The sequence below is a fragment of the Microtus ochrogaster genome, chromosome 8 (assembly GCF_000317375.1).
Source record: "Microtus ochrogaster isolate Prairie Vole_2 chromosome 8, MicOch1.0, whole genome shotgun sequence".
NCBI lineage: Eukaryota > Metazoa > Chordata > Mammalia > Rodentia > Cricetidae > Microtus > Microtus ochrogaster.
The window spans coordinates 14,643,344-14,661,414 of NC_022015.1; the positions used below are offsets into that span (position 1 = coordinate 14,643,344).

At 43.2% G+C, this 18,071-nt stretch overlaps 1 protein-coding gene across 2 annotated transcripts in view; it reads left to right on the plus strand.

Moving 5' to 3' along the window:
* The first annotated feature begins 871 nt into the window (after window positions 1–871).
* The window catches only part of Cdr2 (cerebellar degeneration related protein 2), a 25,580-nt gene continuing 8,380 nt past the window's right edge, over window positions 872–18,071 (plus strand). Inside the window, exons 1-2 of one of the 2 annotated variants that reach the window (XM_026781657.1) lie at window positions 872–1,183; window positions 13,186–13,314. In XM_026781657.1, coding sequence (XP_026637458.1) covers window positions 1,148–1,183; window positions 13,186–13,314 — 165 coding nt within the window. In that variant the 5' untranslated portion in view covers window positions 872–1,147. The remainder of the gene's footprint in view (window positions 1,184–13,185; window positions 13,315–18,071) is intronic. The other variant, XM_005351144.3, reaches the window with a different exon arrangement.

An 18,071-nucleotide genomic window follows, 5' to 3' on the forward strand; every position in this document is an offset into this window, starting at 1 on the left:
ATCGCCCGGCTCTCTCCTCATTTGTTAAAATTCTCCTGTCCTCCGTATTTATCAGCTCAAACATCCTAACAGTTGCGCCGACCTTTCCCCGTCTGAGAGTTTTCACGTGTGAGGTGAGGTACCCGATGGTGCTAAAAGCTCAAGCCAAGAAACAGCAGTCTGTCAACAAGCGGACCCTGCCCTACTGGCCTCAAGTGCAATGCCTGCTCCCAGGTGTTTATCTTGGGCTCTACGAACCTTTAAACAAAATTCTACGCAAAGCTGCTGGCAACTTTTCCCAAGGGAGGCGGCTCCCACCGGCCGGCCCCAGCCTCACAACGTCAAGTGGGGCTAGCGACCGCCGTTTTAGGAGTTGATTTCCTTTCCCCGGGAGGCCAGGGCTCAGACATTCAGGAGCAGATTGGGCTCAATAGCGTTCTCCCGGCCCTAACCTCGCGACGGACCCCGAATCTCCCTCCGCGCATCACCGAGGGCAAAGCCGACGACGGCTGGCCCGCTTCCGGGGAAAATGACGCCCACTGCTCGGAGCCGGGAGTCTTTCGCAGTTGGGTGCAAGACACGCCAGGGAGCCGACCTGGTCGCCGCAGCCGACTCCACACTCCGGAACTGGAGTGCACTCACTGAGGAGCCGCGACGCTCACAAAGGGGCGGGGCTGCCGGCCGCACCCTCTCCGCCTTCACCCGCCTCCTTTGTTCCTTCCTGGGCCTCTATTGGCTAATGATACCCGGGCCCGCGACCTTCTTTGAGACGCTATTGGATGAAATCGCTGCCGCTCTGCCGGGGGCCCATTCGCAATTGGTCAAGTCGCCGCCCGGGTTTGAATCGTCTCCCCGGCCTGGGAGGGCTCTGCCAAAGTGCCACGTTGGGCCGGGCAGCGGGCGTGAGGAGCCGGCTCCGGGCGCCACCCCGGGGTGCTCTCGCTAGGGCGCTGGCCGTTGGGCGGCGCGGGGTGACCGCTGGCCGGCAGCGGGAGCTGCGGCGGGGCCGGTGCGTCCCGCCCGAGGGCGGCTCTGGCTGAGGGCGGAGGGGCCGGGGGACAGCCCGGGGCAGCGGCCGAGACGGCACGGCGGCAGCAGAGCCCGCTGCCCCCGGACGCCCCCGGAGACATGCTGGCAGATAACCTGGTGGAGGAGTTTGAGATAGAGGATGAGCCGTGGTACGACCACCGGGACCTCCAGCAAGGTGAGGGCGAGGTCGCCAGGGATGGGGGGTGGGGGGCCCGGGAGGCGACTGGTGTGGAAAGTGCTAGAAAGTTCCTTAGGGTGGTGGTCTGGGACGCGCAGCCGGGGGCTCCTCACGCTCACCTGGCGGCAGAGCAGCCCATCCCGGCGTCCGGGAGCGAGCGCGCGGCCCACGGCCCTGCGGATGCGCAACACTGGCTGATGATGGTCGGCGCTTTAAGAAAGCGCTTCCTCGGAGGATGAGCGGATCTGTCTCCTTCGGGGACCTCTGAGGTGGGCAGGGGTGAACCAGCGTGTCCCGCTCTAGAAGCAGGCTGCTGACTGGGCTCCGGGTCCTGCTGCCCTGCCCGCCTTCATCCGCTCGCTTTTCATGGCCCGCAGAGTCTGCAAGCCGCTGCAGGTGGTGGGGGGGCAGTACTGCGGTACGGTACCCGCGCCATCACTCTGTGAGAGTAACGTTTTGTTATCCCGTTTTCCAGAAAGCAGATGCTAAAAGAGTTAAGTGGACTCCCTAAAGCCGAATATAGGAGCGAGTAATTCTGATCCCACACACTCGGGATGAGGAGCCTGTAGACACTGTTGAGACCTTAGCATCCCGGTTTACAACTTACTCAGTTGGGTGTCAAACTGTTTTATTACTTAGGCATCGTTCTTCGGGTGCCAGGTGAAATTATTTGAGAAGAGTTCTAGCATGCCCTTCTTTCTTTTTTCTCTTTCTTTTTCTTTCTTTTTTTTTTTTTTTTGCATTTTGGGTTTTCAATTAAAAATTATCCCTGCCTTGGTTTTCTTGATTGATTGCGGCATCTCCAGAAAACAGTCTCAGAGTGCCCTCAGTCAGAAGCCAGTGGCACGTTTTCTTTCACATTCGTAGCAAGGTTTTGCGCTTAAGGACACTGATAGGCCCCTTTTATTCTCCCAATAACATCAAGTGTTGCCATAGGTTACCTCTGACTCAAGTAGATACTGTTGGGGAAACGGTTTTCACTGCAGACTTCAAAGCAAGCATTCTTAACCACCATGCAGAGTGATCTTCAGGAATCCTTTCAAGCATCCTGTTTGTACTATTCTATAGAATTTTTTTCACTTTAAACTTGCAGTGAAAATATCTGAGTTGGCTATTAAACACAATTCGACTGAATTTGAAAGAAAAAAGAAAAGGTGGACTTGAATGATCCATACTTAGAAAAGAGAACAAGAAAACAAGTACCTCTTTGGAGAGGTGGTAATTTGTTATTTATTTCTGTCAGTCTTGATCCCTTAATGTGCAATGACTTAAGCCCTAATGGCTATCTGTCCTTTTATAATCGAAGCTACCTAGCAGTTACAGAGCCTGTTGGCCATCACATTTCCCCGTGTCCAGAAGACACGTTTGTCATACATTAGCCTATTTCAGATTTGTCCCATAAGGACTGATGACCTACTTTGATAGTTCAGGACTGAAGCAATCACCGTGCGAGTCAACATTTTACTATATGAAAGCAATTCATGTTATCCAAGCAAGATATTTTTCTTTGCCATATTTAAGAAACATCCAAAATCTTCAAGGGCAGCCTGGTCTCCCATATCTCACTTCATATTTAACACTTCATAATAAAAGTTTGATTTCATTTTTGTTGATTGAACTGAAGCTCTCTCTCTCCCCTCCCCTCCCCTCCCCTCCCCTTCTCTTCTCTCTCTCTCTCTCTCTCTCATTACAGTTTTCACAGCTCTCCTCTCTCCAGAGCCCTAGTCCACCTAACAACCAAACCCACCTCCCCTGGAGCTTATCAGGACAACCAGTTGTAATATTTCGATCTGCTGAGCAGTACACAAAGCACATTTGGGGCTGTGTGTGAGATTCTTAACTTCTGATCAAAATGAAGTTGTCACATCTTCAAGTTTAACAAATCCTAACCTCTGAACTTACTGTCAAATTCCACTTGGAATTTGAATTCTATACTTTCCAAAGACTTTTGTTTTGTTTTGTTTTTCAAGACAGGGTTTCTCTGTAGCTTTGGAGCCTGTTCTGGAACTAGCTCTTGTGGCCCAGGCTGGCCTCAGACTCACAGAGAGTCGCCTGCCTCTGCCTCCTGAGAGGCGTGCACCACCACCGCCTGGCTTTCCAAAGACTTTTACGTCTGTTATCACAATAGACTTTGCCATAGCTTCTATCATAAATAGTCATGTAGAGTACAAATGGAAGATGTGAAATCCCAACTGTTCACTTGTCAGTGTGTCCCTGAAAAAATGCTGGCTGCTCTTTTGAGCATATTTTCTTCAGTTTGCTGACTTGCATGTTATAAACAGCTTTGTGTATTTGGTGTGCTGGGGTTGATCCCAGGGCCTCAATGCATGCTAGGCAAGCAATGTACCCTTCAGCCAGCCAAGAACTAAACTTGGAACAGAGTTTACAACTGTTTCTCAAGAACATATTGCTTTCTCTATACTAGGTATTCATGTAGGCAGCAGCCCACTGCCCTAGCCAGCTATCTGTTAGGAAGGCAGGACTCCCCTCATGGGGTGCTGTTCATGAATCCATTCATTAGAGGCATCTGGAGATGCTAGTAAACTGAGACACTCAGCATTTGATGCTAAGTAGTTTGGGACCAGCACTGTCTCTTTGAGTAGATTAAGGAGCTCTCGTCAGATTTTTATCATCTTCATTGTTAACTTAGGTAGATTTGTATTCAATAGATGGCCTAAAACACTTTACAAAAAAATTTGAGACTTTTTTTTTTTTTTTTTTTGGTTTTTCGAGACAGGGTTTCTCTGTGGTTTTGGAGCCTGTCCTGGAACTAGCTCTGTAGACCAGGCTGGTCTCGAACTCACAGAGATCCGCCTGCCTCTGCCTCCCGAGTGCTGGGATTAAAGGCGTGCGCCACCACCGCCCGGCTAAAAATTTGAGACTTGTTTAAGGTAAGTTCTTGCTCTGTGGCCCAAGCTAGCTTTGAACTCATGGCAGTCTCTTTACCTCAGAATCCTAGTTATGGTTATGATTGCTATGCTGAAACATCATGACCAAAAGCAAGTTAGGGAGGAGAGGGTTTGTTTGGCTTGCACTTTGATAATTATAGCCCATCACTGAAGGAATTCAGGACAGGAACTCAGGCAGGGCTGGAACCTGGAGTCAGGAGCTGAGGCTGAGAGGCTTCCTCCTCTCTGATTTCTCTACCATATGTCAAATTGACAAAAACTAGCCAGCACACTCAACCTCCCATTGAGCTCAAATGTGTAAGCCATAGAGCCTAACTTTTTTTTTGTAGTGCGGGGTGGGACATACCATGGTGTGTTTATGGAGGTCAGAAGACGTCAGTTCTCGTTCCACCGTGTAGGTCCTGGGAATTTGACTCACGTTATTAGGCTTAATGGCTGGTGCTCATAACCACCATCTTACCAGTTCTTATTTACTTTTTGAGACAGGATTTCGGTGTGTAATCCAGGCTGACCTCAAACTCATGACAGACTTCATACCTAAGCCTGCTGAATAATCAATTAGATCACCGTGTCTAGTTTTCCTAACATTTTCTAAAGCATTAGGACTATTACATTTTTTTATTTATAAATGTATGCCACTATCAAAGTAGGCTGTGTCAGTGTTTGTTAGAGCCTTCCTTTCTATTCAAATTAAAATAATGAAAACATTCTAACCTCCGTCAACTCTGATCTTGTTACGTGTGGAGCTGAGGAGACACAGAAATGCTTTGACGAGTAGACTTTTGTTGGAGGACTGAGTTGGCACACTAAGAATACTGACAGTAATCCCTGGGCACGGTCTTTTCTGGGACAGCAGGAGCCTTCTGTGTAGGTAATGATGGTGCTTGCTTTGAAATGTGCCCCCAAGAACAAGGTGGAAAGGCTTCAAAGACTGGTTTTCCTTTAGATCAGCTGTTGTGACAGTTGTCATTTGTGGAGCGACACAAGGTTTAGAATAAATGTTCAGAGTTTTGGTGTATAGATCACCAAATGAAGTCGTAGTTGAAAGGAATCCTGAAATTCCATTGCAAGATGAGCACCTTTCTAAATTTCAGTATGAGCTCATCTCTGGATTCCTAATGTGCACTTAATTACTGAATCATTGTTTAGAGAGTCATTAAAATTGACACCATCCTTTTTTTGATGTTTATGTTGAGGTAGTGTGTGTCTGTGTGTTCTCTATTATAGCAATGTTGGCAACAGATATTGCATAGAAATGGCACCAGATGACACACTTGACTTTGTAACAGGAAAAGCTTTCAGCCTTCATGTTACTGAATTACTGTTGCAGACTGCAACTAATAAAATGCTATCCTCAACTTTTTTTGTTAGTTCCTGTTTAGAAACAAGTAAAATGAGAAGAATGTAATAAATTCTGTAAGAAAGTATCACTCAGGTACTATTGCTCATGTTTTTGCCCAAGTACAGGGCTGAGTGAATATCTATTTATAACTAGCAACCTACCCTGTGAAAGCAGAGCATATTAGGGCCAAGGAAATAACTCAGTGGTAGAGCACTTGCTTATTGTATGAGGTTCTGGGTTTGATCCCAGAATTAAGAAAAAAATTTGCCTGACAAAACTGATCAATGAAAAAATATCAAACATAGAGCACCGATACATTGTAAATCTATGATATTTATAGTGACTGCCTAAGCCAGACCAATTGGGTAGGATTTAGAAAAGACAATGGAAATCCTTACTGTAATAGCGAGATAAGCAGGTGTGCAAGGCCTTGGAACTATATGGTTTCCTTTCCTTTTGTGCCTTAATTAAAAAATAAAATTAAAGGACATTCAGCATTCTCCTGTTTCCCTCTACCAATTACTTAGAAATGTTTCTTGGGCTTCCTGCCAGCTTTTGGCTCTTTTTGGTTATAGAGGCAAGATGCTACACAACAGGAAATGACGCTTTTTAAAAGACTGAAGCAGTCTGTTGTCTTTACACTATCAGATGAAGTAATGTCCCTTTTATACAGTGTGACTTCACAGGTGCTTTCTTGTAGTTAAGCTTTGACTCACTAGAATTTTAAACATTTCATGAAATATTCAAAAGACTAAAGCTTCAGGTTGCTGAGCCTGCTGGGGACTCTGTTTAACTGAAACTAAGGATTGAGATAAAGACTAGTCTCAAGTTCTTGTTATTTGCTGTTGGCTGATGGGGAACAAACAGAGGTTATATTTGACCTCTGCTGAAGCAGGAAACTTGCTGCTGGCTGTTGACTGGCTTACACGGTGCAAAGCTGCATGGGAGAGCACGAGGCCCTCAAGGATCAAGCCTAGATTCCTGAAGACATTTCAGCACAGATGGTTTTGTGGCTTCAGTTGGCTTAGTTCAGTTTGATTGTTTGAAGTTAGTAAGAATTGGCCTTTATTTTGTGAGAATTGGTTTTTTGTTTGCTTTGTTTGTTTGTTTTGCTTTTGGTTACAGGATTTCTCTTTGTAACAGTCCTAGCTGTCCTGGAACTAGCTCTTGTAGACCAGGCTGGCCTTGAACTCACAGAGATCCACATGCCTCGGGATTAAAGGCATCGCCGCCTCCACCTAGTGAGAATGGATTTTTATTTTCTGTTTTGTATATTTTCCATTATGTATATTCATTGCATATGGTGCTTGCTATATACAGACAGCCTCATATAAGTATATAATTCATGATGAGAATATTCCCTCCATATCTCCTGTCTACCCTTTGGTCCCCTCCCCCAGTTAGTCCTTTTTGTTCCCTTAGACAGTTTTGCTTACTACTTTATGATATACATACATACTGGTTTTATGTATCTATGTCAGCTCAAGAGTTGGTTAAGTTTCTGGCCATCCCAATGAGGTATTGCTGCTCTACAGCAGGCCAGAGGAAAGGCTTAGGGACTTTTTAGGAGATGCTGATCTTTCATGCTATATCTTTGGTGGGGTGTTTTCAGTTTTGTTTTTGTTATTTGTGTGTTTTAGATTTATTTATTTTATTTTCTATGTATGGATGATTTGCTTGCATGTATATGCACTATGTGTGTGCCTAGTGCCTATGGAGGCCAGAAGAGGTATTTGGATTCCCTGGAATGGAATTATGGATGGCTACTGGCCACAGTGTGGGTCCTGGGAATTGAATCTGGGTCCCCAACAAGAGCAGCATGTGCTTTAAACCACTGAAGCCATCTTCCAGCCTCCTGATGTCTTTCATAGTGTGATGGTTTCTATGTGGGCTGTACACATACAGTACATATGCTGTGAGTAGAAAATGATTATTGTGTTGGGCAGCAGTGGCGATACCTTTAATCCTAGTACTCGGGAGGTCTGAGTTCCAGGACAACCAAGACTGTTACACAGAGAAACCCTGTATCAAAAAACAAATGAACAAAGAAAAGAAAAGAACTATTGCACTGTTAACCATATGTAGTTTTTTTGGTTTTCTTTATTTGGGTTTTTGTTGTTGTTGTTTTGATTTTTTGAGACAGGGTCTCTCTAAATAGCCCTGTCTGTCCTGGAACTCACTAGGTAAACCAGGCTGCCTTGAACTCAAAGAGATCTGCCCTTTTTAATTTTTTATTCTATTTATTTACTTATTTTGGGGCAAGCCTCACCATGTAGGCCCAGCTGGATTGGAACACATGTAGACCAGTCTGTCCTCAAACTCACTAGGTAGACCAGGCTGTCTTGAACTCACAGAGATCTATACTTTTTTATTCTATTCTATGTATTTACTTATTTATTTTGAAGCAAGCCTCACTATGTAGGCCTAGCTGGATTAGAACACATGTAGACCAGTCTGTCCTCAAACTCACCAAGATCCACCACCTGCTTCTGCCTCCATGTTGGGATTAAAGTCATACATTGCCACTCATGCACAGTGAATGTTGTTCTTTTTGTTCTTGTTTTGCTTTTGAAATGGGATCTTGCTTTGTACATACATAATCCTGGCTGGCCTGGAACTTGCTTTGTAGACTAAGGCTAGCTTTAAACTCGTGGCAATCCTCCTGTCTCTGTCTCCAGAGTGCTGGAATTACAGGTGTCCTTCACCATGTCCAGTTTTAGTTCTTTTTCATTCTGTGAAAAAAGATGGTAACTTGGCTGAGTGTGGATGTTCTTGCAGTTGGCCGAACTGGTCACAGATACCCTTCATTTCTCCTTGCTGTCACTTGCAAGTGATTAAAAGTCTTATATTAGGGAGCTTTGTGATCTCCTCCTTAGTGTATGGACATCACTTTCTTCAGCGTATACAGGCATGGGTTGAGGATTTAGTTCAGTGGTTGAGTGCTTGTTTAGAATGTACAGAGCACTGGGTTTTTCAGCCCCAGCACCGAAGAAGGGAGAAAAACAACTTACTTCACAGCCAGGCATGGGGGCACATGCCTGTTGTTCTACCACTGACAATATAAGGCAGAAAGATGGAGTTTAAGACTAGCCTGAGTTATGTGATGAGACTCTATGTGAAGGGAGGAGAGTGGAGGTGGTTAGGGATGTTACTTAGGACACTTGCCTTGTGTGTGCAAGGCTCTAGCAATGGGAAGAAAACATTATGTAGATGTAGGTGATTGAGAGTCCTAGTGATGTGAGTTAGAACCTGCTGACTGTAGTTTCTGCCTTGCCTGTGATTCACCATGTGTAGTTTGTTGATGATATTAATAGTTTTGTGCTTCAGGGTGTCTCATCTGAAAAACTAGGTTTGGTATCCTATAAAAGCATATCAAAATTGATGTCTCTTAAATGCTTTGAGTTGTTGGTAAAGGTTCTAGCTTATGAATACAAGATAGCATTTGATTGGCTTCTTTATTAGCCTTAATGTAGTAATAGTAATATATACATTTAATATTGTTAGAATTGAAATCATCAAAGAATATATTTTGGCATCTATCAATACTGCTTCATTTTAATAATCTTGACTGCTTGGCAGGATGAGTAAGAGGGTTGTGAATCAGAGGTCAGCCAGGTCAACAGTGGGACCTTCATCAAGTTTCCCTTAGGTCCATGGCCCATCCAGTCTCAGGTTCTTGGCCACTTTAACAGTGTCAGATATAGATTCCAGCTCATGAAATGGGCCTTAAATCCAATTTTTAAAAAAAGTAACTGGCTACCCCCTTAACATTTGTGCCACTATTGTACCAGTTTTTCTTGCAGACAGGTCATTGTTGTAGGTCACAGAGTTTATAGCTAGATGATAGTAAGTAATGTTCAAAGTACCTTCCGTTACCATGGACACGAGTCAGTAGGGGTGGATGGTCTAGTCAAGCACCAGCTCTTATTTCGGGTTCAATGACATAACTATCTTCTGCAATAGTGCCTTACCATTAGGTTGTAGAGAGCAGCCAATAGGCTGTGAGGTTTTGGGGCTTCTGAGGAACCCCTTTTTGGCCATGACTCAAGATGCAACCCAAGCTTGGCACTGGAAGTTTTATTTAATGGCATAAGATGTCTAGTTGGGGAGTTGTTTCCCCTATTATTTGGTGACTCCATTTAGATGCCTTTTATTTTTGTATATACTTACTTACATATATATGTATATGTGTCTGTGTGTGTTTGTGTATAAAAGCTTCTACAGTTGATTTCCATGTGGTTTTTCAAATGGCCTTTGTGTTAGTTGTCCCTCCCCATGTTTCCTCCTTTCCCCTTCTTTCCAATCCTGGGGAGAAGCTGGGAAAGGAAAGAAACATTATCAAGAAACATTATATATGAAAAAAGCATATATGTGTGCACATGTACATGTGAGTTAGAACCTGCTGACTGTAGTTTTGAGCTGTGTGTAGTGGGTTTTGTTGCTTTTGTTATTTTGTTTTTGTTTTCCTTGGTGAGGAAAAATCAACCAAGCACAATACTAATTATGTTGTTGGTCGGCATTACCATATAACAAAGTTGTTGTTTTTCTATTATCATTTATTCTAGGTTGACTTTTACTGCCAGTAGTGATGCGTAAATGTTTAATAGACTGATATTAAATCTTATTTGTCAACCTTTAAAAATTAAGCTTAGAATCTTGTGGGGCTTTTTTATGATACATTATTTGTATTTTAGTAGCTGAAGTGACTTGCCAACACAGAGAATACAATTTAAAATTTCTCTGCCATGGCTGTAACGTCTTAATATGATTGCTCTTTCCCTGCTTCTCCCATTTCAACTCAGTTCATTCTCTTTTCTTGCTTTCTTTTTACCGGCTACTTGCCAGATTGTAGAATATGATGACTTATTTCCTGGCTCTCCCATGATGACTTCCCATCTTTCAAGCCATAGCTAAAATTAGATTCCTCCTTACATAATTTAACTTTTCCCCTCTTATAGTCAGTATCAAATTAATCAACAAATCCTTACAGCTTTTCCTTTCAAGTCATGTTTAAGTCTGTTCCTTTTCTCCATTTCCAGTATCTGGTCCAAGCCACTATTCTTTCTCCCAGACAATTACTGTGTCTTACCACTGTGCTTTGTCTTTGTCCCATGCAGTGTGTTTGCACAGCAGGCAGCCAGAATGATCCTGCCAAGCCTCCCTGGTCTCTCCACCTACTTCGATGTCTGTAGTTTAGTCCTACCACTGCCCAGCCTCTATTATATATTTTATCATGCTGCTTTCTCCCCATTTTAAAAAATCTGAATTCTCTATAATCCCTGGTGCCTAAAACATAATCCAATACTACTGAATATATATGTAGGTGTCAGTGAATACAATCGTCAAAGCAGAATCTGGGTAGTGTTAGGTGCTGTCTAGCTTCTCTAATAGCCTAGGGAAGTCAACAAAGCAAGACCTTCACCTGTTTCGGGTAGTATTTTGTAGCAACAGATATCTAAAGGCATCTAAACCAATACCTGCTAGACATGCTTTGTGTATTGCAACTTAGTTTGGAAAGTTTTATTGTGTTTTATTGTTACACTGTGATATTAACAAAATAGTCACTTCTCCAGATGAGACAGTTGGCTGTAGGGACCTTTAAAATCGCTATTTGGGGACTGGAAAGATGGCTCAGGAGTTAAGAGGATGTACTGCTCTTGCAGAGAGTCAAAGTTAGTTTACAGCTTAAACCGCCTGTAATTCCAACTCTGGCTTCTGTGGGCAGCCACACTCCTTTCACATACCTCCGCACAGAGACAGAGACACACAATACAAAACCAAAATGAAAGCGTTTAAAATCACTGTCCTAGAAAACGTTAATCAGAACTGGACCTCGTACCCTCCTGCCCAGATTCGTCACATTTCCCACTGTCATAGGGCTGGGCCATTGTCAGTTACTTGTGTCACTGTAAATGTTGGAATTTTTAAAGGAAAAACTTGTGCTCTGGCAATACCTGCAAGCTAAGCTCAGCTACCTATCTCCAGTACACCCTAAAGAGAAAAGTGATGGTGGGAACAGGTAATAGTGAAAAGCAAGAGATTTCTTCAGTGTGGCTACACTGGGAAGAGGAACACAAATGAGGGGCTAATGACTACACCCATGTCCATTTAAGGGAGTGGTATGAGCATGAGATGAGGGTGAAATAGAACACAAGAGGTATATAGTTAAGCAATGCTGGTCATGATGTGGTCCTGCCTACCATTGTCTCGGCTCAGGTCTGTCCTGAAGGGTGGGCTCATAAATTGTCAGAACTGTGTGAAACAGCCTTTCCTTTTCCCTGGTGGAGGGTTCCTGGGGAGAGTTTAATTATTTGAGAAATGGGCACAGGTGTCTCCTGAGACTACCTCTTCTGACAGGGTATTTACATTGCCAGCATTTTTTTTCTTTTGGTTTTTGGTTTGGTTTGGTTTTATGTTATTACTAAGCTTTTAATCCTGTGATTATAATATAATATAAACAAAACCTGTCTTATTTGCATATATGCCTAAGAAGATAGTTAACAAGTAAGCTTTAAAGCAGGAAGCCAGATGTGGTGACTCGTATTTGTAATCCTAGTATTTGGGAAGCTGAGGCAGAAGAATAGCTGTGACTACCCAGGACAACCAAAGCAATGGAGTAAAGCCCTGATTCAAAAGAAAGAATTATCTGGCTTTATGTTTTTGTTTTGTTTTGTTTTGTTTTTTCTTCGAGACAAAGTTTCTCTGTTTAACAGCTTTAGCTTTGCTGGAACTAGGTCTTGTAGACCAGGATGGCCTCAAACTCACAGAGATCTGCCTGCCTCTGCCTCCTGAGTGCTGGGATTAAAGGCATGCGCCACCACTACCTGGCTCCTGGCTCTATGTTTAAGGAACATGTGAATTAAACCATATTGCTGCTTTGCTTAAAAGATGTGATGGAAATTCGGTTAGGGGGAATGAGAGCAAAAGACAGACTTGTGAAGCAAGTGTCTTGCTGTGTACTCTCCATTTCTTGCATTAATATTTAGTTGCTTTAAGGCTAGGGGTGCTGGAGAGATAGATGGGTCAGCCATTAAGAACATATATTGCTTTTGTGGAGGACCTGGATTAGGTTCTTAGCACCTATACCAAGCAGCTCACAGCTGCTTGTAACTTCAGTTCCAGAGGATCCAGTGCCTGCTTCTGAACTTCACTGCTGCACAAACTCTCATAGGCACACACACACATGCACATAAATTAAAAAAAAAAAAAAAGTCCAGACATGGCTGGGAGGCAGGTGGTTCTCTGTGAATTCGAGTCCTTCCTGGTCTACTTAGTGAGTTCCAGGACAGCCTGGACTAGACAGAGAAACCCTGTCTTGAGTGGGGGGAACAAACAACAAACTGCTTTGTCAGTTGCATTCCCAGTAGCTTGATGGGAATTTTAGAGGCTGCTGAGAGACCTGCCTGTGCTTTGGCTCAAGGATCCATCTTAGTGTCGGGGTTTGAATCAGTCTGTTACCAAACGCTGTTGTAGAGCTATAGTACTAAATGATCATTCCCAAACTAATGCCCACATCTTTCTCTCTAAGTAAACTGCTTTCTTTCATGTCTGACTAGGGTGCATGAGCGAATACTTCACCTGCTAGCAGACCCCAATTCAACTGAATTTTAAATAGCACTCACATTTCTTTCTAGGCCATTCTGCATTCCATTAGGATCTGACTTGCATGTGTTGGAACTTGCTTTGTTTATTTTAAGAGCTGGGTTATGTAAAACGTTGACGTGAGCTCATACTTGCCACATTCTAAGATATTTGTTGCGCTAGATCTCCAGCTTGCTGCTGAACTTGGAAAGACGCTGCTGGATCGGAACACAGAGTTGGAGGAGTCTCTTCAGCAGATGTACACAACCAATCAGGAGCAGCTACAGGAAATTGAGGTAATTGACTCAGTGAGCGAGTTACATCCTCCCCAATGGGTGGCACTTTAATGTTGAACCAGTCATATCCTGTGTGCCTTTAAATCTGAGGCAGAGGCAGGTGGATCTCAGTGAGTTCAAGTCCAGCCTGGTCTACAAGAGCTAGTTCCAGGACAGGCTCCAAAGCCACAGAGAAACCCTGTCTCAAAAAACCGAAAAAGAAAAGAAAAAGAAACCAGTCTAGTATTTGTCAGAATGAGAAGCAAAATGAAGCTGTACTTAGCTTCTTAAGCTTTTTTCTTTCAAAAATGAGTTATGCACTATGTCAGGTATACAGAAAAGCAGTGCAGAACTGCATATACAAAGACCCCTGCATACGCCCACGCTCAATGAAGAGAGCCACTCACACTGCCACCCTGTACTGTTTGTTCCTTGTGGCACCTCCCTCCCTCCAGTTATCAAGCATCATTCCAATTTAGAGTTAGGTAAGAAGTTTTGTTTTGTTTTGATGCAGTATCTGATTTTATAGTGTATTTAAACTCCTGTGCCACTCAAAGAATTTAAATTCTTGTTTGTTTGGGAACTTGTTTGTTCTGTAATCTGGGTGGGTTTCAGACTTGCAGTCCCCCTGCCTCAGCCCCTGTGAATTTTTATGAAGTAAACATACCCCTGCAGCCAACACTCAGATAAGGTGTGAAAGTGTTATCCACCCATCCGCAGGAGCCCGCTCTCACCCGGAGGCCTAGATAAGCCTCAGTTGGACCTTCACAGGAGTGGAATAACTTGAACAAACTGTAATTTTTTTTCTTCAGCGTCATTTGGTGCTGTGCATTGCACATGCTGATTACACATTCTACCGCTGAATTACAACTCCTCAGTGCTAAGCTTTGCACAGTGTTTACTGACAGTGCTCCTCATTAGATAAGTAATTAAAACACGGAGAAGGGGGTGTTGGCATAGTGAGTGCCAGGCCAGCCAGGGCTACATAGTTGAGAGAGACTTTGTCTCAAAAATAAGTACATTTTTAAAGTTTTTCTTTCATTTTTTTTTTTTTTCTAATGCATGTGGATGTCTTTTTCTGCAGGCGGTATAGGAAGCACTTTGTCCATTGAGCCATTTCTTCAGCTCCCATTCCCTGGGAATTTTAAAGTATTTTGTATTTTTACTACATTTATTGATGTTATATTTTATATTGTACTTATTTTTCAGTTGACTTTTTTCTACTTTCTCAATTTCCATAGTGACTGTTGCTGTGTTTATTCGTGGTCTTTCACACATAGTCAGTAACTGGTTAATATTTTTGAAGGTAAGGAGGGATTACTGGCCTTTGTCTTCAGAGACTTTGGGCACCAGCCCTTGATTAGATTTACAAATAGAGAGTTCAGCCATGTAAATCATCTCTTAGACTGTCTGCTCTGTCATGGAATGGTGACGAATGTTGGCACTACATTGGTACAGGGTGCTCTGAGGGGATGATGAGATCATAAGAATATGTTTTGGATTTCTGTAATTACTACATCATTATCTACTCATTTCAGAATATTTATAGGGCAACAGTCTTAATTCTGAAAAAAAAAATCCTGTCTATTTAGTGGACAGTAAATCTTAAAGACTTGGCAAGCTAGGGCTGGGAAATGGCTGTGTTGGTAAAGTGACTACCATATAACACAAAAACCTGAGTTTGTATCCCCAGAACCCACCCACGTGAAAGCCAATCATGATGACGTACATCTGTGATGCACTGGGAGCAGAGACAGCTGGGTCCCTGACTACCTGTCTGTAGAGCTGTGGGTGAACTCCAGATTCAGAGAGAGACCCTGTCACAATAAAAGGGAGACACCTAATGTCAGCCTCTGGTCTCCACACATACATGTACTACACATAATAAACACAAACCAACTTGGTAAGCTTTTAGTAGTGTGATGATATGTGACCTTTAGTTTCATATTCCTACTTCTCCACCCCTGTACGTCCTATGGCAGAAACATATTACTATAATCAGGGAAAATGGACTTTCAGCGTTTAATAGGAATTATTTCTTCACTATTACTAAAAATTATTTTTATATTAAATTTAAAAGACTTGGCTGTGGTCCTTGATTAAAGGTTAACACTCACACTGCTGGGCAGCTAAATTTCCTTTGTTGTTGTTTTGAGACAGGGTCGCTCTATGTAGTACTGACAGGTCTGGAACTCCCTGTGTAGACCTGGCTGGCAGGGACTCACAGAGATCCACTTGTTTATGTCTCCCGGGACTGGGAATAAAGGCGTGTCCCACTATGCCTGCCTCCTGGCTTTTTTAAACGTGAGTTCTGGGGATTGAACTCAAGTCCTCATGTTTGCAAAGTGAGCGCTTTACCAGCTGAAGCATCTTCCCAAGCCTGATGTTCTCGTTGGCATTTTTGTCTACTTTGCTGCCACTCTCGTGTCCCCCCCAATGTGGCAGTCAGACCTGAAGTAATGTCCCAGATTCTCAATTGAGAAAATGAGAATATTAGAAGTATGTATGGACTTTGAGGTGAATAGTGGGAAAGATAACCTATTTCCTTCTGTATGAAGTGAAGAAAAAAAACTAATTTAAAGATCTAGGCTAACAGCTCATAGTTTGGTGTCTGCCATACACAGCACTTACTTAGGGAGTCAGTAGTTTTTCTTTGCAGTTGCTGAACAAATGAGACTCCCTTGTTGGTTGTCTGTGACTGAGTCTTGAAGAATGAATGGCTTTTCTGATTATTGGTGCTTAATATAATTAAACTCCTACCACATGAAAACAAGCTTCTTGGCGTACTTGGGTTATCCTCAAAGCCAAACCGTCTAAGGCTAAGATATCACAAGTTCTTCAATGGCTTCTTTGTGTTTTTAATCACAGATTTTCATATAGCGAACAAGAGGCACTTTTTGTAGGTTTTAGTAGCCATTTTGTACTTATTTGCATGTTGATTTATTTCTTGTATGTTGGTCACAAGCCTAAGTTGTCATTTTTTTTTTTTAAAAAAAAGGCTTAACTTGGGCTCTGTGCAATATGTGGTATGTATTATAAATATTTTCCCTTCAGGTTTCTGAGCCTCTGAGTGATGCTGGGGTCATGAGAATAGAGAGTCAAAATGGGAATTGGTGGTTAATAGGCTTTTCCCAGGTCTAGAGCCAATCCCATCACAGAAGCTTTCAAATTAGACCTTTCTAATTGACATGTGTACTCTGAATTGTGGTACTGAACACAGCTATTGTAAACAGAGGTCTAGAAATGAATATTTAGTTAATAAATTGTGATTCCTACTAAATATGTAAGAAATGAGCTAGCTAGAGAACAATGTCCCAGAAAGAGAGGGACAGGAAGAGTCAAGTGGTTGAGTTGATTGCTGTGTTGTCTTGAGAGGAATGCGGGTCCTCGGTGCTGCTGTGGATGAGCGCAAGTACTCTGGCAAAGCATTTCGTGTGTATGGACGCTTTGCCTGCAGGAGTGTCCGTGCTCCATGTGGTGTCTGGTGCCTGCAGAGGTCAGGAGAAGGTGCCGGAGGGCCTAGACAGTTGTGAGCCACCACATGGGTGCTGGGAACTAAAGCTGGGTCCTGTGCAAAAGTGGCAGGTGCTAACTGCTAAACAGCTTCAGCCCCGGCACAGGTTGCAAAGAGCTTACGCTGAAAATGAGGCCTAAGGATAACTAAAGTGCTTGGCCACGTTTATGCCACAGATCCTGTGAGCTGTCTGTCAAAGTCTGTGGTGAGCCTTTTCAAATGCACTATCTATAGCACCAAAAGTGGTTCAGTCTCAGAATCTCAGCATTTAGGGGCTGAGACAGGAGGATTGTCAGTTTAAGGCTAACCTACATAGCCAGACTTCACCATCTCAACTAAACACTGAATTATAAATGAAATGTCATATTTAGATAGCCAGAAAATATTGTAGAAACAAATTCACGATATTCTAATACAGAATATATAGGCATTCTGAGAACTATCGTAATTTCAAATAGTGACATATCTAAGTAAAATGTCAACATTTCTATAAACCCTACAGTATGATATGAAATACTTGTGATTTCTATTGGTGGCAAATGCCCCTGGTACTGCTATGGTTTGTGACTTTCATTCATAATTAAAGGAAATGCCTTCCAGTTTTCAGTTAGAATTTTTCAAATAGCTGTCTTCCCCATCAGTGTTCACAGACCCTTTCTAAAGGCTGTCTGTGAGCCCCAGGTGAATAGTTGCTGGGTTAGATGGAACCTTCCAGAAGTAGCATGGAGAGGGCTCAGCTGTTGAGAGTTTAACAGCGTATGATGCCCTGGCAGAGGGCTGGAGTTTGGCTCCCAGCTCCCACATCAGGCAACTTACAGCTGACTATAACTCTGGCTCTAGGAGGAATCTGACACCTCTGGCCTCCACAAACTCCTGCATCTGTGTGTCCATATGGTATGTGTTTGTACACACACACACAATTAAACATAATAAAAGTAAGTTTTAAAAAATCTTTTTTTATGTGTATGGGTTTATCTGTGCACCACATGTATGCAGTGTCCAGAGATGCCAGAAGAGGGCATCAGACTGGAGTTACAGTTGTGAGCAGGCATATGGGTACTAGAAATTGAACACCAGGTCATTTGGAAGAGCAGCCAGTGCTCATAACTGCTGAACAATCTCTCTGGCCCCATACAAAATAAGATACAAAAAAAAAAAAAACCACCCGCACCAGGCGGTGGTGGCGCACGCCTTTAATCCCAGCACTCGGGAGGCAGAGGCAGGCGGATCTCTGTGAGTTCGAGACCAGCCTGGTCTACAGAGC